Below are 12,294 nucleotides of genomic sequence, written 5' to 3'. Positions count from 1 at the left end.
GAGGTGAGAAATTGTTTCATGAAGAGATTCTTACTGATTGTCTATAGTTAAATTCATGAAAAAATAGTGGTCACAAATTAGAACACTTCAGTATAACTTTCCGCTTCATGTCTCATGAATACATCTGGAACGTGCAGGTACCAGCTCAATGTGAGAGAGATTTAATTAGCCTTTTATTTAAGGCTTGTAAACTAGAATATTGTCTGTGAATGGCATGACTGTAGGAAACGCAGCTATCTTTGCAAACCTTAATAATGCCCCAAGTCCATCTCTCATATATTCCTTAAGCAAAGTTCTGGAACTGATGACTTTTGGCTTGGCTAGTGTTAATACTGAATTTGAACTCTTAAAACTGGGTCAAATTTTTTTCCTTTCTTATTTCTGCTGTGTTTAATTTACTCTGTTGCTCTGTTGTTTGCCATGACACATTCTCAGATTGGTTTGCTTTGCAGCACTTCTTCCTGTTAGGACTATGTGTATGTTATGGTAGGGGTACATGGTACATGAATATGTTTAAATGAACTGAGGCTGAATTCCTTAAAAGTTGTTATCTGCAGTGAGGAGGTATTTACCGGCATTTGACAGATGAAGGCTGTTAGCATCAACTGTGGCTGCTGAAAAAAAAACCCCACTAAACTAAACTAAAAAACTAAACAGAAAACTTAATTACAGAATTTACATTACAGAGCATTATTGAATCGTGATGATCGAGTTCATCACATTGCTGACTTGATAATTGATATTTTCTCTGAACAACAAACAGTAACAAACAAGGAGGTTACTACTGTTAGCCTGGTTTTAGTATGTAAATGATGTGCAGGTAACAGAGGTGCCATTAAAAGTCAGTAAACCGTATTTTGACAAATCTGTTTGCCATACCCCTTACTTTTAGCAAACCATATTATTAAACTTTCAATTTTAGTTTTGAACTACGGTATCTAGAACTTGTTTGTTTTTAGTTTTCTATCAGTAAAACTATACTTCTCTGCAAGAAAACAATGTTGTGTTTTAAAACCAGTCCTAACGTTCAGGAATGTATGCAGTAAAAATGGTAGAACGTGACTGTGAGCAGAAGATGGGGAAAGTGTACAGGTAGTCTCAGTTTATCTTAGGGGTGTCTAACTTCCTTCAGATGGCTGAGTGTAGAACTTGGACTCCTTAATGTGGACACTCTGATTTGTCTAAAGAGATGGTGTGATGGCAATTTGGAGTCACTCTGTGTGGTAGAGATCACACAGACAGCTTTCTGAAAATAAGCAGGGTAGACAATTGATGTTCTGTTTTGTTTACCCTGTGTACTGTGTGTTCCTTACCAGAGAACATAAAGTACACGGGTGTATACTCAGGGGACTGATGGATTTCAAAATGTAAAACAGGCAAGAGTCATTGCTTGGAAAGCAAAAATACTCTGAGAAATAGTTTAAATGTATAAAATAATTGACAAAAAGAAGAGAATTTTCTTCCGTATGGTCCAAATGTATATAAACGTTCTTCACTGTTAGAGAATAATGTGTGTCTATAACAAAATTCAGTAAAGCTTGTGCTGTGTGTGAAGTTATGACTTTCTGACATATTGCAACTGATCTAATTTTCTGTTATTTAGCAAAGTCAAAATAACGCATTACAGGATATCATACTTACTGAATTCTCAAAGTTTTTTGTTTCTCTTTACTTAGTCAAAAACTTGCTAGTTTTTTTTTTTTAAGTAGCAATCCTTAAAAAAACAGAAAGGACTTCACCTCACAAAATCAATTGCCTTATACCTCAGGGAACAAAAACCGAGTATTATTCATGTCAAAGATAATTAATTTTCCCTATATCCACTAAAAAAATAACATAACTACCCCTCTCTATTTCAAACTAAATTCTTTTTAACAAATTAAATCCTGTGATGCCCACTAATGCTTTTGTACAAATACACCAGGTTGTGGAGTAGAAGGCTGTTGGCCTATCACTGTGATTGATAGATACAGTGTAAAGGAAAACATGATTGCTATGACAATACCATTGTATTTGTAAATTTATTTAACTATTTTTGTAAACTAGGTAGTTCTATATTACACCTTTGAATCTTGAAAAGCATTATTACTGTTAATGCTGAAATGCTAGACAAATGAAAAACACTGCAACCCATTTTGCATTGTGAAACTAATGACTCAGGAGGCATTAAATTCCTTGATATAAATGCTATTTTGAAAGAATCTTATTATGAACAAAACAGTAATAAAAACACACGCAGGTCTGAGATAGCTAGACAGATGCTTGTACTGGATGTGCAGCAAGAAGTTCATTGATTCTAAAAGGTAGTTAGCTTTCCACATTTATCCACGTTGGTTTACTTTGGCAAACTGAAGTGGGACAGAAATAAATCTGTAGCGGAACAGAGCAGAGGCAGCTTTGCTAATACTCTCTAACCTCTTTGTCCCTTTAGCTAAGAATGAAACTCGAGCATGGCCTGCTGAATCCAAAACACCAGAAGTTCAAGAAATCTCCCCACAGGCCCTCCCAGGTAATGAGAATTCTATGTTTAGAAACTGTGCCGAATATCTTTGCCAAATGATATATAAGCTAAAGTTCAATCAGTCTTTATGTTACTTAATCTGCACTTGAGGGCAGTAGTTGGAAGGCAGGAGCATAATGTAGCTGAATTAGTCGCTGTGAGTGGTATGTGGAATTGGAATGTGGATAAAAATCTGAATCTGTTTTTGGAGCAAAGTTTCAGATGCTCCGATGGCTAAGTTGGTAAAAACACCTTGAAGTAGAACCATACCTTTGTGCGATGCTAGATTCCTTGAAATTGTGAAAAATGGTGACTTTCTGACTTCCATAAAATACATAAAAGAGGAAATTAGGAATAACAACTGGATTGTGCAAAATGCTTATGTGAGATTAAGACGGAACAGTTATAGGTACGGCTCTATTTTAGAAGTACAGGTGATGACAGCATGCAGTTCCATTTAAGTTCACTTCTGAACACATTAATCTTGACCCCACTCTCCCTGTGGACTTACTGGTCCTCTTAAAGTGAGCTGGGGCTATTCACCTGCCTGGGAAAGGAATACAGAATTTAATCCTAGATTCATATTCAGAACGTGTTTGTTACACGTGTTACGTGTTTGTCAAATTTGTGTAAACTTGCATATTTGGAAAGCTGAAGTTTTTTTTATCATCTGCTTGTGGCTGAGGAAATACCACATATTTAAACGGGTATACTCAACGGCTCATTTCTTAAACTGTTCAAAATACACGCGATGAAAAAATCTGCTGAGGTTTACTACCTTCTTTTGCTTAAGAAACCAGTTAGTGTAACCAAAGTAGACTATTTTTCCAAGTTTTTCCAAGTATAGCCCTGTGTTTTAATATTTGCAATCTGAACAAGAAACGGTTGGAGAAAGCTATGTTTTTCAGAGTTAAATGATGAAGAGTTATTTTCCATTTTGTAGTGTATAGACTCAAATTCCTGAATTTTTTTTCCTCTTTTCATTTTCTTTAATCTCGTCTTTATGCTATAATTGAGAAAAGTATTGATTCTGCTGTCATTAGAGACAACAGTAAAGCTTTTGCCAGCTTTGTGATTGTAAAGGGGAAGAGGAGACTTGAAAGGTTGCAAGACTTTAACACGAAAATGAAAAAGAATTTGAGAAAACAATACAGGAAAGGTTTGCTTTGTTTTAATTTGGTTGTATTATATGATCTTTCTGTCATTAGTCTTTTCCATCTAGAATATATTTTCTGACTGGCTGAAATGATAAAGCAGATTATTTCTTTGACATTACATTATTCATACTGTTTCAGCCCTTAAATATGACAGCATTTATTTTGTTCCATAAGTATATCAAAGTTGCCCTACTTTACATTGTCAGACCAACTCAGTCTTTAGTATTTCATTAAAAAAAACCTCCCTCCCATTTTACCTTTATACTAAGTTACAGGATTCCATTTAATTTTTTATTTGATGATTTTTATTGATTAAAAAAAGAATTTGTTTTGTGGCGCTCTTTGTCATGTACTTTCTGTAAAATGCATTGAGTATTACAAGTGATAAATTCCCTGGATTAACTACAGCTCAAATTATCCCACATTAGAAATTTAACTTTGCATGGTTTACTAGACCTTTATACTCCCAGAGAATATGTAGGCAGTGCAAGAAATGCAGGATGAAGTAATGCAGCAAAAATGTGTAATATTACCAGCCATCTTTTGGATTAAAAAATCCTGCTTTTTAGTCAGTCAGAGTTGGTTTTCACATTTTTATTTTCCAGCTTAGAGACAAGTGGATTTGCCAAATTCTATTTTTGACTCCCCCTACCTGCAAAGCTTTCATAACAGTAGATCTCTTCTTTTCATCTTAAATATTAAAAGGAAAACCAAGATACTCCTCTACAGGAATCTGTTATCAAAGTGGACTCTCACTTTACCTCTTCAGCATATGTTTAATAAACACCTTGAATTCATTTTGAAATGTGTGGATACTTTACCACAGAAGGTGGGGGAGGATATTACTTTCTTTTTTTTTTTTTTTTTTTAAACAATGTCTGATGTCGCTTGTGGACTTATATTTCACAGATGTCTTACTAAATAATTTAACTAGTCTAAGTAATTGTGGAAAGAACATTTTGTGAAAGTGAGAATTGAATGCATAAGCTTATGTATTCCTTTGCCCTGCAAAACCTAGTCCCGGGCTTGCATTCTTCTCATCCAAGGACATCATTCCTTGTGCTGGAACTTACTGGTCAGTCAGGTAAACAGTGTGAAATCTGACACTAGAGGTGGTGTATCACCTTGGGAGAAGGGAATCAGTCCTTCATTCTACTTCCTTTCTCTCTCAGATCAGTCTTTCACCTTTGAAAACTTTCTTATTCTTTCATTTTTTCCCCCTTTGCATTCTGTAATTAGGTAGATGTACCTATTGTATGATAATTCTAACCAAAAAACCTCAGCATCCCTAGATGCAACAAAGAATTATATTTTTATGAGGTTGGATAGTGTCTCATGATATATGATAATTGGCAAGTACTGTCTTTTTCATGACAAATTATATGTATCCATTTGTTCCAACTAAACATGTTCCTATTGCTATCATCCCATTAGTTATTTATTGAAGTATTTAGAATAATTTTCATCTTCCAGTTTGTGCTTCCTCTCTGGTTTTATTTCCATATCTTTTCTGTGGCGGCCATTCCTTTCAGTTGTTCTTTGTTGATCACAATACCAGTGTATCATGTTAAAGTAAATTTTTCAGGAGTGTCACGCTGTTTGTATTAAAGAATGTGTTCATTGTGGTTCCAGAACTTCAGTCGAGGAAAAAAAGGGGCAGAGGAGGCAGAAGAGAGGGAAATGAGAGAGGATCCATTGAAAGAAGATGAAAGTTCTTTGAGTGTGATTTCCATCTAGCCATTGCAGATGGAGAGATTATAATTATGCCTTTCAGCAAGACCTCCTGAAGTAATTTACGCAGAAGATCTGAGCACAAATCTTTTGCAAGGGTTGTGTTTGAGAGATGAGGCGATATTTGGGCACAATTAATTGAGTTTGGCATTAGGGTCTATTTCGTTCAGTTTACCTATTTGAAAATCATGCTGGATTCTTCTAGGATAGCACACTAATTATTTTCTCTGAAGTATTAAAGTGCCAAAAGTGGCAATAGAAGACTTATTTAGACAGAGCCACGTGCTGTAGCAGAAGTTTGTATGTAATTAGGAATCTTAGAATACAGAATTCCCTTTTGTAATGCTAGGAGGGGAGAAGAAGGTGCCTTCAAATGCTTTAGCAGGCTGAAAGGCTGCTAAAGGCTCCATGAGATGGACTGCTCTGGTTCTTGGCCAAAGGGCGAGTTCTGCGATGTGATGTGGTTTAATGACTTTTTTGTGTATTTGTAAGCAAGGCACCATTTATTTGTTTTCAGTCTTCCCCTCCCTTGGCATAAATTTCCATGGAAAGACTGCTGAGTGAGCTCTTTTCATGTTTCGTTTTAGCCAGGCTTGGTACAATATTTTCCACTTAGGAATAATTCACTCTTAACACAACAGCACAAATTTGTAGTGACCACCCTTTTTTTTTTGTTCTCTCTTTAAAATACTGTCTAACATTCTTCAAACTATTACTACATTGTTTTCTCTCAGTTGAATCAAGTGTAAGCCTTTTATTAACTTCGCAGGGAGACTGGAGCTGGCCAACAGTTAAAAATATCAGTTCATTTGTCTAGGACATGGAAAAACTTTTTTTTTTAAAAGCAAATTATTCCTTTATATGAGAGATTGTGCCAAAAATTTATCAGTAGTAGATTTGTGAAGTAGACGATAGGCTTGAAATGAAAAGTACCACCTGTGAATCTGAACTAGATTTAATATTTAATAAGAATAAATCCTTTGTTGCTGCGCTTCCCAAGCTCCGTTCTTCCTATCCTCCTTTCTGACCCCGCTTGCCTTTGGAAGGCTTCACGTTGTGCTTGTGTGGGACTGAGAAGGAACGAGATTATTGCTTCCACCAGAATATGCAAATTCCGGTTGAGGAGGGAGAGGAACATGAATGAGAAAATTCACTGTCAAGAGAAGTTAGAGGAAAAATAGTTTAAGAAATGTTCCTAAACACTTTCATGCTGAATTCCATGCTGTGGCGTTAAACTAACTTACCTTGCTTGGTTGCGTTAACCATTTACTCAATAGCTACCTTTGAACCAGTGCAGGAGAATGTTAAAAACTGCTGCCCTGGAAAACTCAGAGGCATCTTTGGGTAAATTACTCTTTTCCTCTAATTTAGCTTCTAATGCCTGAATTTTCTGCTTCCTGTATCTCTTTTTTGCAAAAATATCTGCTATTTCTTCATTTCCACAACATTCTGTGCAAGAACAGCAGAGCCCAGTTTCTTTTATCCTAATTGTGGGCATGCTTTTTCTTCTTCAAATTACTCGGCTAACTTAGCTGCTAGGACACATGCTTCATATGAAAAGTAAACCAGCTGACCTCTTAAAAAAAGAGAAAAGAGCTTAATGAATTCTAAATGTCTGTATTTGCTGCTGCTTTGTTTTTTTTCATGGTTACATTTCAGCGATAAGAAATAGTAGCTTTGGAAGTACTTCTGAGGAGGACAGGTTCATTTTTTCAGTTGTCTTTCTAGACCTCTTATGGATGAGTTTTTTCCGCACAAGTTTTATAGAGAGAACTTGCTTTAACTTCCCTATAGGACTAAATCCTTCTTCCATTGATGCTAGTAGCAGCAGTGTCATTGACTTCAGTAGAAGTTGAATTGGGTCCTAATAATGCAGCATATGTGGTGATTTCAGCTTTTATGGTCCTGAAGAAAACTCTAAACCAGAAAATATTGTCATGTTTGTAACTTTGGTAGCACCTGCATCACTATTTAGAATTGGAAAACAGCATCTTGTCTTCAAGAAATGAAATAATAACTTTACAAACCACCTGATATGTTCTTGCTTGAAGCAGACTTAGTACATGGTGGAGAAAGTATGGATAAAACATGCTGCAAAAGCAAAAATAACTCCTCCTGTTGTAGCTCAAAATAAAAGTGATCTTTTACAAAACTAAAATGCTAAAACTTAGTCTTATGTTGATGCTGACCACCAATATTAAAGATCTACCCTAGAAATCAGCATGTGCTAAATGTTACGTTACTTGCTCCGTGGAAGACATTAATGCTCTTAATCATGTTCAAAGCTGCGACCTTATCATCCTCTGTTTCATATCAATAAGCTTTTTCATTTTGTAGCCTGAGATTACTAGTTACTTTTTCTTTGCGCTTGATTACCCTCTATGGGACCTCTAACAGGATGGAAGAAAAGAAACCCAAAACTGATCATAGCTTATATACCTTAGAAACTAAATGGTATGTGTAACAACTGGAAGAGTATATTTATGCTCTAGTTTATTAAAATATGGTTAACAATTCAGTTCAGATTCAGTCAGGTGGCGTAAAACGATGTGAAATTAAAACAGCGGATTGTGGGCAGTGGTTAAGCAAAAGCTCAGAGGGATTCAAAATTAAATCGAGGTTCTTTTTTCTAGCTGGAACTGAGAAAAAGTATGGACCTGAGGAATTTAAATCAACACCTAAACCCAAGCTGGCGCAAACTCATAGCATACTGGGTAATTAATTTTACGGCTTTTAACTTTCTATATAAACTAAATGCTTTTTTCCTCCTCCCGCAGAATTTTCTGCTACTTGCTGCATCACCTTAGTAGTGAGCTGCTCCAGAGGAAGTCCTAATTAGAATTTACTGGTTCCCATTGTGTTTCCAGCAACTTATTTGTATATGTGAAATGTAATGCAGAATGCATCTAGCTCTGACAGTGCTCCGGCTGTTACCTGTGTGATTATTCCTTTCAGACTGGGTGATTTTTCAAAGTAATGCTCTGTCTTTCCTAGGTGATCTGAATGACTAATAATGTCAGTAGCAGGAACCTCAGTGACTGAACTGAAATAATGAGTGTCTTGCCTTTTTTTTTTTTTTTTTGATGACAATTTCATATAGATTGCATCAACAGTGATGTAAAGGGAAAATGCAATATTGTATATGTCATGATCTTTGTATTTATCCTGGAGAAAAAAAGAGCTCTGGTGATTTTTTCATAGAACTGTCTTACAATGGAAGATTTATTATCTTCATAAGAAGTTTTATTAACATTATTTGTTTTGTGGTTTGGAGAGGTATCCACATTCTTCTTGAATTCAGAATTCGGAATTCTCCAGTGCCGATTGAGTTGCCTATATTGTAACTTCAAAACCATGCAACATTATGGTCATGAACCTAAGCTTGAGGTTATATATTTTTTTTAAATTTTGATTACATTCTCTAAAGCCCAGTTGACATAAATGTGGGATGACTGTGAACATTTGTCAGCATTGAAACACAGATACACCACATGAAGAAGACACTTAATGCTTTTTCATAAAAATATTTTTACATGTTTCTGTTGATTCCTGTGAATATCGTGCTCTCTATCTTATCATGTTTTCACATGCTGTTGCAAACAGGTTTCCAGAACTTACTAAAGCTAGAACATCTGTCCCTCTTTAAAACCCCTGGGGAACATTGGGTGTGTAATAGTGACTTTTCTCCCAGTTCTTTTCAACCTAATTTTTACTAAGTTTTTGTTTGTTTGCTTGTGTGTTTGTTTTAAGCAAGGTCCATGTTCCTGGTTTTGTGTCATGCTTTTTAAGATGAAAATATGAAATTTAATCAAAATGAGTTTCAGTTTAACTCCAGCCTAGGGGGACATAGTTGGATGTTCATTACCAATTTCCTCTGCTTGATGGTTCTTACATTGTGATTAGGGTTCTTATATTGTGATTTATATTGTCAAGATAGAAAAAGGCCTATGAATTTGTCATTTAAAACAATTTTTTTTCCTTTTCTATTTTTTTTAAATATCATTGGTTTCAGCGATGAATGGTTTAAGCCAAAATGTAGTTCCATGCTGTATCTTGCAATGTTCTTCATCAAATAAAGCCTTGATTATTTCTTTTATCATAGCTTCTAATGAAATACAACCACTTCCTCCTGGATCCAGAATCTCTGATGCTCCAAAAAGCCCACTGACAGAACTTGGTAATAACTTTGTTTGTAAATTTGGGTAAACGTCAGTGAAGTATTATTTGATTCTTTTGTTAGTTCTGTGGCTGGTAGGTCATAATGCTTCGACTGCAAAAATATAGTTCTATATGTAAAATATCACAGCCCCTAGTGTTTACTTTACAAAATTTGTAAATTTTTCCTTTCGTTTTAAATCTGGTTTTGTTCAGATACTCCAGATTAATGTTTCATTAAAAAAAAATAGTGAGGATACGTGCGCTAACCTTCAGCTATGGAATGATGATGGCAACTTATATTTAGCAAAACCTGCACTCTTGGCTTTGAGATTTTCTTGGAGGTACCCCTATGTGCTTCTGAGACTGGCTGTGTTTCACAGTTGAAGTCCTGTTCCATTCAGCATTCATTCTGTTGATTTTCATGCAGCTTGCTAAATACTTGTATATTTGGTTAAGACAGGGCCGTAATTTTTATATGCTGCTGTGGTTTAAGTATTCAGAAATGTTTGTACATTTCTGGATTCGTGCGTTGTCTGGTAATTAACTTCAGGACACTTTAGAAAGGCCTGATATTTGAGAAAGTATCGCACCACTCCCACTTCCAAAATAATTTCTACCTGTGCCATTATGGATTATGACTTTATTTTCGCCACTTAACTGGAGTTAGGCATAGTTAACTTGTGAGTGACCTTGAGTCAATGTGAGTTTGTATTTCAGTAAATTTTAGTCAAGAAGTTATCATATAATAGTGCTTTTTCCTTTAGACCACATACATTTGCTTAATACAGTTTGCCAGATTTTGAAATCATGACGTGTATATGTGAACCAAGTGGAAACTGAGAACGATCTGCACAGCTTGTTCATGATTTGTTAAAACTTTTGACAGCTCTTGTTCAGATATGCTTGAGGGGATGGGTATCTCTCTTTGTTTCCACTGTAGTAAAAGACGATTGGTTTCGTAGTTAGACGCGATGTTAGAGAGAGAAGGACATTCAATGATGTAAGAACATATCTGACAGAAATGTGGCTGAAAACCTGAAAATCATTAGGGATAGAGAATATCTTTGCTTTCTCCTGAATTATAAAAATTAAATCCTACCTTTGTATCAGTGGTTAAAAAAACATTACAATCGTTGTGGTAAAATACATATTTCATTTGAGTATTTCATGGTGGATTTGTTCTAATTTTTTTTCTATTCCTGCTAAATAGTTCACTTAGCAAAAAGTGGGATTTAATTATGCGAGGTCAGGCCCTGCTGTCAGGTCAGCGATCAGAACCATCTGTGCTCCCATGGAAGTCAGTGCTGAAGTCAGGGATATTCCATTAGAGGGGGGTTTATACATAGGTAACTTCTCTGCACTGTGCCTCCACATGCTTTGATTGCCTCCTGTCTATGTAATTAAAACACCACAGTTCTTAATTTCGAATACTGCAACTTTTGAGCATCGCTCTTGTGAATTTTAAGTGTTTGATTTGTGATGCCGTTCTTTCTCCGCTGAAATACATGGGAAAACTCTCGTTATAATCCAAATAGCCAATGCTTGTCACAGTTATCATTATGTAACATTCCTCCTCAGTATAGTATCTGAAGTATTCCTCCTGGCAAATATCTTCTGAGACCTGTTTTGCTACAGCTTTTTAAAAGTAATGTCTGTGGTGAAGAGTCTTTAGATAGATGGAAGGTGTTACATAGCTCCTAAAACCATCAGAAAGAGCAACATTTGGTTTCTAAAGGTTGTGTCTGACCTGTATTCTGCAGTAGTTCCCCAAAATGTTTTTTTTCTTACTTATTTTTGCATCTAGATTATGCCAGAGGGAGACATCTCCTTTAATTTATAAACTTCTGGGTGGTCAGTATACTTTGTGTTCAAAGCTTTTTGAAAAGATAGCTTTGTTAACATGGCTACAGAGTGTTCTGATGCCTTTGGGAGATCTCTCATAGTTCTTACTGTGTGTAAGTGGAATTAATGAAAGCTCTTACTGCCAAATATTGTGACTCATGTGGCTTTCGCTTGTATTATTTTCTTCTGTATTGAAATCAGGATAGTAATCTGGGATCATATTTGTTAACGCGATAAGTCTAATTGAAGTTAGATGGGAAAACCAATCCAACATAGGAAACAAAACCTTGCTCACTTGTTAGCTTATATTTATTTTGTATACATTAAAAATGAACCCTACACCTAGTTGTTTGAATATTTAAATCTTAAGCATTCAGAGAAATTCAGTTTTAAAATTTTGGTATTGCTGCTTTTCAAAAAATCACGTCTTATTAAAAACAGCTAGAAAAATAGGTGAAATTTTCTCTTTTAAATTGATTATAACCTAAATAGGCATAAGTGGTAAGTGCACATACATTTCCTGGAAATAATAATACGTACTTGGCTTTACACACAGTTGAATTTTAATAGGACCTATTTCTTAGAAGTAGAATGCTAGTGCAAAACCTACCCAGGGGGGAAATCTGTTCATGTTGGCTTTTAGGTGACAACGCCCATTCCAGCTTGAGTCCCTGTTTTCACTAAAGCACGCTTCAGATCGTCCATACTTTGAAGTGAAGTAACTGTAAGGTCTTCATTACAGCATAACAAAGAAAGATGCTCTTTATTCACTTCCATGATTATTTCACTGATTTCACCTGTTACTACACCTTTTCCCATTACACCTTCCTTTAAAATAATTGCACATAACACTAATGATTTTATATACAGTTGCAAGTGCCATGAAGATTGAATGTATTGGTATTG

At 35.5% G+C, this 12,294-nt stretch overlaps 1 protein-coding gene across 30 annotated transcripts in view; it reads left to right on the top strand.

The window, feature by feature from the left end:
• The window catches only part of ABI3BP (ABI family member 3 binding protein), a 184,898-nt gene that overhangs the window by 67,810 nt on the left and 104,794 nt on the right, over positions 1-12,294 (top strand). For 28 of the 30 annotated variants that reach the window (XM_068907057.1, XM_068906960.1, XM_068906859.1 and 25 more), the window contains exons 10-12: positions 2,432-2,509; positions 8,022-8,102; positions 9,491-9,565. In XM_068907057.1, the coding sequence (XP_068763158.1) occupies positions 2,432-2,509; positions 8,022-8,102; positions 9,491-9,565 (234 nt within the window). The remainder of the gene's footprint in view (positions 1-2,431; positions 2,510-8,021; positions 8,103-9,490; positions 9,566-12,294) is intronic. The other 2 variants (XM_068906917.1, XM_068907074.1) reach the window with 2 other exon arrangements.

This window comes from Struthio camelus, chromosome 1, assembly GCF_040807025.1.
Source record: "Struthio camelus isolate bStrCam1 chromosome 1, bStrCam1.hap1, whole genome shotgun sequence".
NCBI classification, from domain to species: Eukaryota; Metazoa; Chordata; class Aves; order Struthioniformes; family Struthionidae; genus Struthio; species Struthio camelus.
Note: the sequence above shows the minus strand (reverse complement) of the source record. Positions and strands in the feature narration are given on the sequence as shown.